This window comes from Trichomycterus rosablanca, chromosome 10 (genome assembly GCF_030014385.1).
Source record: "Trichomycterus rosablanca isolate fTriRos1 chromosome 10, fTriRos1.hap1, whole genome shotgun sequence".
NCBI classification, from domain to species: Eukaryota; Metazoa; Chordata; class Actinopteri; order Siluriformes; family Trichomycteridae; genus Trichomycterus; species Trichomycterus rosablanca.
Window position 1 is genome coordinate 28,692,507 of NC_085997.1, and position 15,183 is coordinate 28,707,689.

The window sequence follows — 15,183 nt, forward strand, 5'->3', positions numbered from 1 at the left end:
TACATTAATAATTCTGTGATTCAGGTCCACTTGTGAGTATTTACTTTTCATTCAGTGTGAGGTGTAACTAATGTCTCTAGTCAGGTGTGCCAAATCAAACATCCACAAACCCTTTTTAAGTACACAGTGCATTATAATGCCGTATGGTATTTACCACACACAAACCAATTTGCACTGACTGAGTGAGCGGGTATAAAGAGAAGAGAGCATGTGGAGCATGTGGCACTGGTTTTACTGAGAGCCTGAGCAGCTCAAACGGCTCCCTGGAGATCCATTACTGTGTATTATTAATGCCCAAAACAGGGATTACAGCCTTTCAACTGCGCTTCGGATGCCACAGACGACTGTTTGTTTTTCATTCGGTGCTGATTTGCCGTATATAAGCGCCCTCATTAGCTCTTAGAGGCTTCCTTTAAGTACATTTCAGCATAATAAAGTGATTTTATTTTATGTGCTTTTTTTTCCCTTTTTCACTCTGGCAGATATGGCGCGGCACGATCGCCAGGATGCGTTACCGGCGCATGCGGGCCGGTCTCATCATTCTGCGCGCGTACCAGCGATACAAGGTCAAATCCTACATCCACGAGGTGAACCGCCGCTTCCAGAACGTACGCTCTATGAAGGATTACGGGAGGCACGTGAAGTGGCCCACACCTCCCAAAGTGCTGCGTCGATTTGAGGAGGCGCTGAAGAACATCTACAACAGGTCAGAGTCACATTCGACATGGAGCCGGTGTGAAGAATAACACTTTCACGTCTCTTGATTGCTTTCTTCCTTTGTCTCACACTCACACTCACACACACGACTACACACTTTCTGCACAAACACACATGCCTTAAGGGCTAAATGGAAATTTAAATAGATTTAACCATAATAATTGACCACTGTTAGTTCCTACGTTAGCTTTAGTTAGAATGGACAGAAGGGTATCTGGGCAACAATGTGACGCATCTTTTTCTTATCAGGAACTAGCGTGGTGCTGAGTTGACTCATGTGTAGTGACGTGAGGTGTCGCATCTCAGCCTCCTCATGCTCCTTCATCCCTGTTGCTGAAGGATATTTAGCTCCAGTCTGTTTCTCCTACTGTGTTGAAGTCTGTGAACAACAGACATGTTCTGACATTCTTTAAAGGAAATTCGTGGGTAGGACGTTTGGGTGGCTAGTACACTGGTAGGTTGGTAGGTAGCTCACTACCTCAAGACCTGGTGATCCAGGGTTTGAATCTCAGTAGTGTAATCAAATGCTTTGGCATCTGCACGGACATGATTGGCTAACATCTTAGTGGGGTGGATGGCCGTAACAGTCTAGCCATTGAGACATGCACTTGAATGTGCCAGTCCCAAACCCGGATGCGTGAGGAAGGGCATTTGATGTAAAACCAGTGGCAAGTCTGGTATGCTGCCCAGATTCACTGTGGTGACCCCTGAATACAAGAGCAATTTTATTATGTTAAGGGTCGTGGCGGGTTCACGGGTGCATACCCTGGATGCAGTGCCAGTCCATCAGCCATACATCAGACATAGCCAATCGTGTCTGTGTAGTCGCTTGACCGGTCACTTTACTCCTTATAGAAAGAAACTATAATAACTGTAATAAAAGGAGAACATGCTAACTACACACTATAATAAAATAAAATAAAATTTTCTCATTATGTGGAAAAATCTGGCAGTTTAGGGTGCTCAGGTGGCACAGTGGAAAAATACGCTAGCTCACAGTATCCAGGGTTTGAATCCCAAGCTGTGCTATGTGTTGGCTAAGCATTTATGGATGTCTGAGGCCACGTGATGGACTGGCATCCTGTCCAGGGTGTGTTACCTATTTGTGCCAAGAGATTCTGGGGAAACTAGCCCCTTCACCACCCTGACCAGGTAAACTTGTGGTAAAAACAGGACCCATAAACTGAAATGAAACATTTCAGCAGTTTATTTATTTTATTGAACAGCTTAATAACCAGAAGCCAAAATGAAGCCTGTTGTCAAGGTGCGGCGGGTTTGATTCCACAGGAAAACGCTGAGCACAAGACAGGAATGCACCAAACAAGGCACCAATCCATTTCAGGGCTCCAGCCATATCTTCAACCCTACCTCCCCCCAGGCATAGCCAATCATATCTGTGTAGACACCAGGCTGACTGTTGGTACCACTGAGATTCAAATCCAGATCTCTATGGTGGTTGGCTAGCATAAAAGACCTGTTACATTTCTTATGTTAAATTAAATGTCTACCAGTTCTAAATGTCTTAATATGTACTGTATTTTCTAACACAACATATGTATAACATAATGTCAGTGTTGATCCTGTGTAGTTTACAGAAGTGCAGTGTAACACCATTTGATATTTAGTCTCAATAAATAACTGACAAAGTTTCACTCAGTTTATTTATTTATTTTACAAGGATTTAAGTTATGGTTACGTCTATGTTTACTGGGGACGAAACTAGTTATGTGTCATGCTCAGTAGCACCCTCCTGAGTACCATACCTGCCAGTGCCTTAGCATTAACTGTGTGTGTTTGTGTGCGTAGGTGGTGGGCTTGGACCCTAATTAAGCGCCTGACTCCAGAGGAGATGTTACAGGTCAGGGCTAAAGTCGCCACGCTGGAGTGCCTGAAGGGTCACCGGGCAGACCTCGGCCTGCAGAGATCCTGGGAGGGCAATTACCTGGTCAGTCATGGACTCTCAAACAGTAAATCAAAGAATGTCATAACAAGAACAAAATAACATGGGATTTTACACTGTATGGCCAAAAGTATATGGACACCTTTTGTCATTATTAAATTCAGGTGCTTCAGCTATTACAGTTTCTGACAGGTATTAATGATAATTATATACAATTTTATATATATATATATATATATATATATATATATATATATACAGTGGGGGAAATAAGTATTTGATCCCCTGCTGATTTTGTAAGTTTACTCCCTTACAAAGACTTGAACAGTCTATAATTTTTATGGAAGGTTTATTTTAACAGAGAGAGACAGAATATCAACAAAAAATTTGTAAACTTACAAAATCAGCAGGGGATCAAATACTTATTTCCCCCACTGTATATATATAGTGGTTTGCATTGAACCTGTACTTAAGTGCTATTGGATAATTGCAACACAGGCCTTTTCACTCAACATTACTGTTAGATCTCACAAATGCCTCAGACAGACATACTTCACAGTTGGGAAGAGGGGTGACACTGTGGCTCGGTGGGTAGCACTGTCACCTCACAGCATTAAAATCTGGGTTCGATTCCCAGGTGGAGCTGTCACGCTAGCACACGAGAGCTGGGCTTTCGAAAACATCGTATAGAATCTCTGCTCTGCCATCCGGCTGGGCTGGTAGGCTGCATGAACAACGACTGGCTGTTGTTCATAGGGTAGGATAAGAGCCAGATAGGGACCTCATAACTGAGCGAATTACGACCTCTGCTGGCTGATCGATGGCGCCTGCACAGAGTCAGGGAATGATGCTGATCAGGGTGTGGCTCTCCGTGCACAAAGCTGATGGCCATATGAACTTGCAGGTGAAAAGGCAGGTGAAAAGATGCAGTCGGCTACTACACACTACTACACACGTCAGAGGGGACGTGTGACAGTCTCACTCTCCTCAGTCGGGGTGAGGGTCAGCTCTAGTAGAAAGAAAGCATAACACAATTGGGTATAAGTTGGACGTGCTAAAAATCGGGAGAAAAAGAGACAAAATGCTTTAAAAAATCCTAATAAGGAAAACTTTGGAGTGGGAGCCCATGATTGTGGACTGGTCAGGTGTCCACATACTTTAGGCCATATAGTGTGCATTGTAGATTAATTGAAATGAATTATGTGTATGTATTTGTGTGATTGCCATTTAGAAGAGAGACAGTCCTGACACAGCATCCTCCTTCACTTTGGTGTCCAGTGATCTGCAGAGGAAAGATAAATTTATGAGAGTGCTTTTCTCCTGCAACGTCCGCAAGGTACACCCCCCCCCCCCCCCCCCCTTCCTTTGGTCAGATTTCCAAACATATTGCTGAAATACATGTGCTTTGGTTTTGCAGATCAATCGCTTTAACAAGGCAGAGAACCGGGCAGTGTTGATTACTGACCGTCACCTCTACAAGATGGACCCACTCAAACAGTACAAGCCGATGAAGAGTATTCCTCTGCATAACGTATGTGTGCTCTTTTTACCTCTGACTTTATTTCAAACAGATTTGGAATGTTGAACATACAGAATGCTGGTTGCTAATGCCAAGTTCACACTACATGACTTTCCAAGTCATCAGGTCGCTGTACAGTTCACACTACACGACTGGATCTCTTGTAATCGGGAGTCTTTCACCAACTGGAATTGCAGGCGAGCTTCTCTGGTCTCCCAAACTACGTTCTGTCACGAAAACAAACGTGAGAAGTGACGAGGGGTTTAATGATACCACGTCCAATAATGCACGTCAACAAGTAGCGCGTGATCAAAGTTTGTGCGCTGATGTGCAGCGTAAAATCAAAGAGGAAAAATAAATGAATCTGAGTAGATTTGGCTACATGAACAGCATGGATTGTTCTATAGTGAGTTGGAGGTTAATAAATATTTTTTGCAATGCAGCGTTGGTGTTATGTTTTGCAGAGAACGATAAGGTCAGAAATACTGTAAAACTTGTGTGTATGCCGATGTATTCTGACATAAACTATATTATGTCCCTGTCCCACCTTTTTACAACTCGTCTCCTGTGTTTCCCCTCACACCGTATCTTGCGTTCTCATTGGCTGTTCGACATAGCACTCATTGCCAGTCAGGCAACTCGGATCCAGATATCTGACATGCTAGAAATCTCGCTTCGGGCGAGCCGCTCGGATCGGGTTGTTGAGTAGTTCACACAGAGCGATTGAGAGCCGAGTTTCGATCGCCGAGCAAACACCGAGTTGCTCCCGAGCCGGCAAATCTAGCGCCAACCAGTCGGCGAGCGAAAATCAGGGCAAAAGTCGTGTAGAGTGAACTAGGCATAAGTTGTCTGAGGAAAGTTCCAGATGATCATGAAAACACAACAGGCTTTGTGGAACATGTTGGATGCAGCGCACATCCCTTGATTAACATTTATCCAGAGCAACTTACATAAGTGCTTCCATATGGACATTACCTTACTCTAGTAAAGTAAACAACAGTCCAAGAACCAGGGTTGGAACCAGGGTTTAGAAGTTTTTTTAATGCAGGAAATAAACAAGAGCATTAGTAAGTACATGTCAGCTTAAGTGCTTAGTAAAGAGATGATGAAGGTTTTTACCTGATGTTTTCTCAGTGCTGGTCCCAAACCCAGATTGGCTAAAAACTGTGCCAAGCCTGGTTTAGGACCAGAATGACTACTATGGCGACCCTAAGTACAGGAGCAGCAGAGAGAAAAAAACTATGTTGATTGACTGTATTGACAGCAACGTATGCAGCACTGACTCTCTTTATAGGAAACCACAGCACAGCCAGAGCAAACGCAATTTTAGTCGCATATATTTTGAATGCATCTTTTTATTTAGTGCAGTGCTCATGTAGCTAGCATGAAATTAGCTTTGCTAGACGTTTTGACAAAGTATGGATCGCTCGGTACTCTAGTTGTGTAATTAGGATAGAATGACTGTTCGTCATTGCAGAATTGTAATTAAAAACACTGTTGGGGGTCCTAATGTTTTGTCTCATTGCTGTACGTGAATGGAACAGCGTTTTTTTTTTTCATTCATTAAAAATAATTAAAATAAAAGAAGTCTGACTGACCTTACAACCATTATGCGGTCCATTTTTTTAACCCACACACCCAGGGTCCACCTTTTCCTGTTTTAACCTGCCCTTTATGCTTTCAGCGGGGCTCAGATCGACCCCTCTGCCTGTAATAAATGGAGCTAAACAGGCTTGAACCTGGAGGGCTGACCTCCATGCATTTTCTTTTTCATTTCAGAAATAAAAAGATGGAATCACTCAGGTCCAGATAATGTGCTTTTCTGTGTAGTAGCAGGTGATGAATAGGTGGTTCTTCAACCTGCAGTTCTCATCCATCAGTATTGTAGCAGAGCAGCTGTCTCAGAGCCCCAGTGAGCTTTAGGCCATGTTTTTAGCCAAGCTCTATTACTGGACTGATAATAAAGGAGGGGGTTTGGGTCGTGTTCTCTGCATAAAATATCTCCAAATATTTAAAAGAGTCAACGCTCTGTACTATATAGAACGCTTGCATAAAATAGCCATCAACACAACAAACAGTTGGGTGTATTAGCATCAAGACTAAAGCATGTGACCAGACCAACATTTCTGCAACATCTGAAATATAATAATAATAATAATAATAAATAATAATAATAAATAATAATAATAATAATAAATATAATAATAATAACAATAATAAATAATATAATAATAATAAATAATAATCATAAAATATAATAATAATAATAAATATATTATAATTATTTAAAAAAATTAATGGGAGTGACACAGTGGCTTGGTGGATAGCACTGTTGCCACACAGTAAGAAGGGCCTGGGTTTGGCTCGCGTTCTCGGCATAAAATATGTCCAAATATTTTGAAAGAGTCAATGCTTTGTACTACAGAGAATGCTTGCACAAAATAGCCATCAACACGACAAACAGTTTGCTGTATTAATATCAAGACTAAAGCATGTGACCAGACCAACATTTCTGCAACATCTGAAATATAATAATAATAATAAATAATAATAATAATCAAAAATATAATAATAATAATAATAATAATAATAATAATAAATATATTATAATTAATAAAAAAAATTAATAGGGGGTGACACTGTGGCTTGGTGGGTAGCACTGTCGCCTCACAGTAAGAAGGTCCTGGGTTTGGCTCGTGTTCTCAGCATAAAATATGTCCAAATATTTTAAAAGAGTGTACGCTCTGTACTTCAGAGAACGCTTGCACAAAATAGCCATCAACACGACAAACAGTTTGCTGTATTAGCATCAAGACTAAAGCATGTGACCAGACCAACATTTCTGCAACATCTGAAATATAATAATAATAATAATAATAATAATAAAATTTTGATGGTGATATAATAATAATAATAAATGGCTGATCTGTGTTTGTGTTAAACATGGCATTAAAATCCAACTAAATAAATAAATGAAAAATCAATCATGTTATATTAGATTATAAAGCGTCATTTAACTTACTACTGATGATTTAATAAACATAGAGGTTTGACAACGGATACCAAATTAGAAGAGAATCTTATTTAATGGTTTCTTAATAGGGGAAAACCTCCTGCCCAGTTAAACCTTATCTGACCTCGTGTTTATTTATCGTCCCGTGGAGAAACATAGCATTCTGCTGTAAGACCGTCCCAGTAGGAATAATTCATGAAGATTTATGGTGATTTGCGCGGGTTTATAGCGTCCCGCCGTTCGTTCGGTATTATTAAATGTTCGAGTGTTACGCGTGTGCTGTAAAAGGCTCAGCGATATGAAAACAATCTCAATAATAATCCATCCCTGTGTTGCCCTGCCTCCTCACCCTCTGACATTCCTTCCTGCTCCTCTGCTACGACCCTCCCCTACCATCCGTTTTTCTCTTCGCCGTTGTCATGCCAACTTCCCAGGAGACAAGGTTGTCATGACAACAGGGCGGGAGCTGGAATCAGCTGATGTCTGGTAGAGTTCAGGCATGTGAGGAGATTTCGCTCTCGCCCTGACGTTTTTGTTTTTCTCTCTCTGTCTTACCTTCTTTACATCAGTCTGTTTTATCCATCTCAACGTTTTACCGGTCGACTTTAAACTCCAGAAATATTTAATGCTGAAAACCACTTATTTATAAAACCTACATCAAGTCTCATACATTTTCTCAGAATATCAGGCACATTCGTTTATTAGATTTCTTTTATTAAAAGGGCGTAAAATCATGCCAGAGATTTCGAGATACCTGCAGCTAAAAAAGGGTACACAAACTAATAGAATAATTTAGGTGGTAGGGTCACAGCGAGTCCGGTTTCCCCCAGAAAACACACTCCAGACAGAGCGCCAATCCATCGTAGGGCTTCAGCCATCCCAACCAAGACATAGCCTATCATGTCTGTGTGGGTTCAACTGCACCTCCTAATGGCTAGGCTGTTTCAGCCACACACACCCTTCCCCAGACATATCAATTATGTCTGTGTAGATGATCGACCAGCTGATAGCACTGCTGAGATTTGAACACTGGATCTTAGCTCTATGTGGATTTATTCCTGTGCCACCCGATTGCTTAATTAATGGCATGATATTACTTTATGTAGACTAATTTAGGTGGTAGGGTCACAGTGGGTCTGGTTTCCCCCAGAAAACACACTCCAGACAGAGCGCCAGTTCATCACAGGGCTTCGGCCATCCCAACCAGACATAGCACCTCCCAATGGCTAGGCTGTTTCAGCCACCCACCCCCTTCCTCAGACATGTCGATCATCTCTGTGTAGATGCCCGACCGGCCGATAGCACTGCTGAGATTTATAATTGTTTATATAATGGCATTATATTACTATTTTTGGACTAATTTAGGTGGTAGGGTCACAGTGAGTCTGGTTTCCCCCAGAAAACACACTCCAGACATAGCACCTAACAAATGGCTAGGCTGTTTCAGCCACCCACCCCCTTCCTCAGACTTCCTCAGACACACCTGATTGGTCGATAGCAGTGCAGAGCATTGAACACTGGATCTCAGCGCTAGCGTAATTTACCTCTGCGTTACCTGATTGCTTAATTAATGGCGTTATATTACTTTTTCTTATATTACTAATTAGAGCAGGTACATTTACATTTATGCTGTTTACTAGATGCATTTATACAATATACAATGCAAGCAATTGAGGATTAAGGGCCTTGCTCTTGGCGGTAATGGTACTTAAACCAGCAACCTTCTGATTACTAGTCCAGTACCTCTACCACTAAGCCGCCACTGCTAGTGAACTTGTTCTTAGGTTCTGTTGTCCCTGTATAGAAGTGGTATAATAAGCTCTTTGACTACTTCAATATCCAATGGAATAAGAAAATGAGCTCATTAGCATGTTCTCCATTTCCAGATAACAGGAGTGAGCGTGTCTCCAGGGAAGGACCAGCTGGTGGTATTCCACACCAAAGATAACCGGGACCTGATCGTGTGCCTACAGGGCATGGTGCCAGCGGGCGAAAGCCGTGTCGGTGAGCTGGTCGGCACCCTGTTCAGCCACTTCAAAAGGTACCAGCCTGGGTCAAACCAGGGCACACGGGAACACTCCGTTCATGCTTTCAGCATAGCCATGTCCTCTTCACCCCCATATTCCTCGTGTTATGCAATACACTGGAAGCAATCATGTTACACACACACACACACACACACACTGATGAGATGCTTCATTTATTTGTATGAGGCAGTAAAATTGCTGGAGGAAGATTATAGTCGGGTTCAGTTGAGGGTGAGTGTGTGTGGGAGTACTAAATGTGATCAGATTTTTTTTATTTTGCCCTGGCACATGGGAAATAGGCCAGACATTCAGTTGAATCTGAGTTGATGTTTTTCTGAATGCATGTTTGTGACAGTTATAGTGGTCAGCAGAAAATAAGGCCAGTAATCCCCTCCACCCACTAGACTCTAGGACAAGACATGCATAATAATTTTTTTCTTTGGGCTGCACCCATATTTAGGGTCACGACAGCTGATCTGGTCCGTATAATCGCACTTGGCACAGTTTTTATGCCGGATGCCCATCCTAATGCAACTCACTTATTTTTATTTATTTTTATTCCGGCTTGGGACTAGGCTGTTTCGGCCAGTCCCTTCCACAGACGTTAGCCAATAGTACATGTACATAGTATGAACACTGTGTGTGTGTGTGTGTGTGTGTGTGTGTGTGTGTGTGTGTGTGTGTGTGTAAGTATAAATATATATATATAATATACATTTACAATAATTAACTTAAAAATAATATATACTGTATATATATATATATATATATATATATATATATATATATATATATATATATATATTTATGTATATATATATATATAATATTAATTTACAATAAGAAATAATTTACTTAAAAATAATAAAAAATTATATATATATAATATGAATATATTACTTATTAATATTTTTTTATTATGTTAATATTAGGGTGGCACGGTGGCTAAGTGGGCAGCACTGTCGCCTCACAGCAAGAAGGTCCTGGGTTCGATTCCCAGGTGGGGCGGTCCGGGTTTTTTCTGTGTGGAGTTTGCATGTTCTCCCCGTGTCTGCGTGGGTTTACTCCGGGAGCTCCGGTTTCCTCCCACAGTCCAAAAACATGCAAGTGAGGTAAACTGGAGATACTAAATTGTCCATGAGTGTGTTCAATATAACCTTGTGAACTGATGAACCTTGTGTGAAGATAAACTACCGTTTCATGTCATGAATGTAACCAAAGTGTAAAACATGACGTTAAAATCCTAATAAACAAACAAACAAATGTTAATATTAAGTATAATTAATATTATGTTAATGATCTGGACCACCAAAACCCAGCCAGTTAGGACAGAGAGACAGTTCAGGAAACTTCTTGCACTAGCATTCAAGTATTCTAGACTAGGAAGTGTGTTGTGTTTTGAGCAGCAAGGCTTTGAACTTATTTGTCTTATTTTGAAGTTCAAAACTGCTTACTGCCTCTAAAACTTTAAACGCGTCCATGCATACACACACCCACACACACACACACACACACACACTCGGCTTCCAAAACACTAGTGTAATGCCTTTTATCACCCCTTAAAAAACTAGTACTGCATCACTTTTTAAGTAATGTATTCTGTTGTGCTGATACAGATTTATTATCATTTTTACTTTTTTTTTTTTTTTTAAGTACTTTAAATTGTTTACCTTTTTTTCTAACAAGGGTGAAATATCTTGTATTAATGTATTTCTTGTTTTTATTGTGTCCATTACCTTGCAGCCTGCTATACAAAGCCACTCTTAATAATTGTAGCCTTTTACATAAAGCTGAGTGGTATATTTTATACATAGCTGGGTTTCATTAAATGGTTATTTAATGTAGTAACAGAAAGTAATTTCCTCTGGTCATTGTTTTAAATCCCTTACCCAGCATGTCATTTCAGAACTCAAAATGCCTTTTACTTTCTCTTAAATACTGCCTAAATATATTCATATAAAGAAGGAGAGTGTGTGTTAAATAGCTTTGTGTTCACATTTACTTCTTGTTAAGGTGAACACAATTCATTTGGTTATTTTGAAGAAAAACAGTCAAATGTACATTACAGACCACTGCAGAGCGTTCATATTGACGGGTTCGAATCTTGGTAGTCCCACCAACCTGGCCTGGCATCCACACAAACACAATTGGCCGTGTTTGAGGTGGGGAAGGTTGGACAGGGTCTCCTTTTGCTACCACTGTGATATGTAAATGCAGAGACCAGTCTGGGCATCTGTGTGTGTGTGTTCATATGGAGCCTAGTGTAGCTCTCTGTATGCTATACGGCTCTGTTGGAATCCCAAGACTGTCAGGTAATGAGAAGTGACAGAAGATTGGGCACATGTCGGAGAGGGTGTGTGATGATCCGGCCTTCCTTGATCAGATTGGGGGTTGTGCAAGGAGCAGCGAATTCACAATCAGAAATCGGAAATGACTAGCTTGGGAGATGAAGGGGGAAAATCCAGAAAATATGTATTTAGCGCCAATGTCATTTCCAGGAAACACAGATAAATGTGAGCCAGTGACCTGTATCTGTTGCATGGCTAGTCTAGCCTTATCACACCAGCGTGCACTGAGGTAGCTCAAGCAGCCTACTTGCTCACCACTGTAGCTGGTAAACACCTAAAGTAGCAGATCCTCCTATCATAAACACTCTGTTATACACAGCGGTTATAATGAATTTCATTATTTGCACGGTCACGTTTACGGTGGGTCTGGTTTCCCAGGAATCACTGGGTGCGATGCAGTAGCACACCCTGGACAGGACACCGGTCCATCGCAGGTCCTATCATGTCTGCATGTAAATGCCTGACTGGCCGATAGCACCTCAGGGGATTCAAAACCTAGATCCCAGTGGTAGTGGGCTAGCATAATTTACCGCTGTGCCACTCGAGCACCACTGAGAATTTAATGATCAATCACTAATCAATATTAGGAAAATGCCTTAAAGCAGCTGGAGAATCAAACAATCGATATGAATAAGTGTTGTACTTTAAAGCTAAACTTTGCTTTGTAGACAAACATTGTGTAGTCATTTTGTGGACGTATTAGATTGCGCTTATTGATTCAATCTGTTATTTCAAATTTCGGCTAAACAAAAATCTAAATGATAATTACATCTGATGATTACAGTAAATATCCTAATATAGGCACATTTTACTGGAAATAATGGCTGGTTTACTCTGCTGAGGTAGCGATTGGTTTTTGTTTTGGTAGCTCTGTGGCATGGTGGCAGAGATGTTCACAATACAAGTTTGAGTCAAGTCACAAGTCTTTAGGCTAGAGTCCAAGTAAAGTCACAAGTCTTTAGGCTAGAGTTTGGGTCAAGTCACAAGTCTTTAGGCTAGAGTCCAAGTCAGGTCACAAGTCTTTAGACTAGAGTCCGAGTCAAGTCACGAGTCAATATAATATACACAAAACTAGAGATGCATGAGTACCGATACTGGTATCGGGTATTTGCCCGATACCGCGCTCATTAACTTGTACTTGTGCTCGCAAACGAGGCTCCGATACTAAACATCTGATACCGTGTGCCTAGTGCAGGTTGCTGCGTTATGCCTAGTTCACGCTACACGATTTTTGCCCTGATTTTCGCTCGGCGACTGGTCGGCGCTAGATTTGCCAACTCGGGAGCAACTCGGCGTTTGCTCGGCAATCAAAACTCGGCTCTCGATCGCTAAGTGTGAACTACCCAACAACTCGATCCGAACGGCTCGCCGAGCGCTCGAGTTTTCTAGCATGTCAGATATCTGATCTCAGATGTGCGACTGGGAATGAGTGACATGTCGAACAGCCAATGAGAACGCAGGATACGGTGTGAGGGGAAACGCAGGAGAGGAGTGTAAACCGGTGGGACAGGGGGATAATATAGTTTATATCAGAATACACCGGCACACTCACACGTTTTACAGTATTTCTGACCTGATCGTTCTCTACAAAACATAACAACAAAACACCAACATTGCAAAAATATTTATTAACCTCAAACTCACTACAGAACAATCCATGCTATTCGTGTTGCCAAATCCACTCAGATTCATTTATTTTTCCTCCTTGATTTCATCACGTCAGCGCACAAACACTTTGATCACTCGCTACTTGTTGACGTGCATTTTTGGACGTGGTATCATTAAACTTCTCGTCACTTCTCACGTGTGTTTTTGTTTAAAAAAAACTGTATTCTAAATAGGTATTGGTATCGGTATCGGCAAGTACAAAAATGCATGTCCTTGTACTCGTACTCGGTTGGGAAAAAATGGTATCGATGCATCCCTACACAAAACATATATTGGAAATGTAGCGTAGAAATAAACAAATAATATGTAAGTTCTGATAAAAAACAACAACAGATTAGCAACTGTATTTTGCCGTTTTACTTTATTAGTCATTGTGCAAATGAATGTAATTTCCGTAACAAGAAGGTACCAGTTAAAAGCTTAAACTGATACGTTTTGTTTTCATTGCAAAACAAATGTGTGCGATAAATCACAGCACAGCGGCCAAAGTCCAAAACACAGCAAAAAAAAATCATAACCTATGTTCTTATGTTCTTCCAGATGCTATTAAATTTATAACCGTGTGTCCCATTAGGAATATAATCCGTTATTATGTAAATGTGCTTATAATTAAAAACCTCCAAACTTTTCCCGGTTGTGAAGTAAAACACTAACTCGTTAGAAAGCCAGTCAAGCGTTTCACTGACACATCATCTGTGTGACGCAAACTGAATAAATGCAAATAACAGCATTTCTTACTAAAAATTTAAATCAGAAGGTCTGATTGGTTCGGGAAGCGGTCTTTCAACCATTAGCGCCAATTCTTCCATTCACCCTAGTTGTTCCTGCGAAGTGCACTACGTAGGGTATTCCACCATTTTAAGTGAGATTCCAATCCAAAGGTAATGAAAATGTGTGTGTATATATATATATATCCGAGTCGAGTCTGAAGTCGCTGTTTGTGCGACTTACGTGGAGAACATGCAAACTCGCGTCCCCATCTCTGCTTGGTGGGTAGCGCCGTCGATTCACAGCAAGTAGCTCCTGGGTTCGATTCCCAGGTGGAGCAGTCCGGGTTCTTTCTGTGTGGAGTTTGCATGTTCTCCCCGTGTCTGTATGAATTTATCTGGGTGCTCCGGTTTCCTCCCACAGTCCAAAAACATGCAGTCAGACTAATTAAAAATAATAAAATTGCACTAGGTTTTAATGTTGTGTGTGTGTGTTTGCCCTGTGATGGACTGGTGACCTGTTTGGAGTGTTCCCTGCCCTCTCGCTTAGTGAACTGTACCCACCGCGACCTTGAATAGGATAAAGCGGTGCTAAAACAGGCAATGAATCAATGAATTAATGAAAATTTTAATAAATGTCAATTTGATTGACGCCTCTATTGTGTTGTAAAACTAAATACTGTCAAATACCGTCGTATTGTCAATAACTGAAACACTGTATTGACATTTTGGCGATATCGCCCAACCATGCTGTTTTAAAAGTAGATTTAATGTCCAGTGGTAACACCTCTCCACCTCTGTGCTAATGACCAGCAGTGGGATTCCTCTCTGTGGTGTCATCTATAATAGTAATGATGATGTGTGTGCTCCACATTGCTCACTGTAGATCTGTAATTAACCTTTAGATCTCCTTCACTAACATCACAGTAGCCTCAGCCTGCTTAACAAAGCCTACAAAACAGCTATGCTATTTTAACACATTAGCCTGTTCACAGTGTGCACACAAATGAATCACCATCCAATATGTCACTGCTTCAGATAGAAATGCTGCTAAATGAACATTATAAAAGGCAGATTTGGGCAAGATGTCTATTTTCTGTGTAAATCTGTTTGCACTCTATCAAGTCAGCATGTGCTTTTATTTTGTTTATTTACAAAGAAACCCACTTATTGAGTCATTAAAAAAGACAAAATGCAGATAGGGTTAAGTTCTAATGGTACATGTCGACTTGCGTTTCCTCTGGCTACATACTGCTGCACTAGTGGACGTGTTTATGAGCAGTG

General features: G+C 41.0%; 1 protein-coding gene across 1 annotated transcript in view; it reads left to right on the forward strand.

Moving 5' to 3' along the window:
- myo1d (myosin 1D) overlaps positions 1-15,183 on the forward strand; it is a 128,852-nt gene that overhangs the window by 88,839 nt on the left and 24,830 nt on the right. Inside the window, exons 17-21 of the mRNA XM_063003078.1 lie at positions 483-706; positions 2,524-2,662; positions 3,849-3,953; positions 4,035-4,148; positions 9,036-9,190. Of these exons, the coding sequence (XP_062859148.1) occupies positions 483-706; positions 2,524-2,662; positions 3,849-3,953; positions 4,035-4,148; positions 9,036-9,190 (737 nt within the window). The remainder of the gene's footprint in view (positions 1-482; positions 707-2,523; positions 2,663-3,848; positions 3,954-4,034; positions 4,149-9,035; positions 9,191-15,183) is intronic.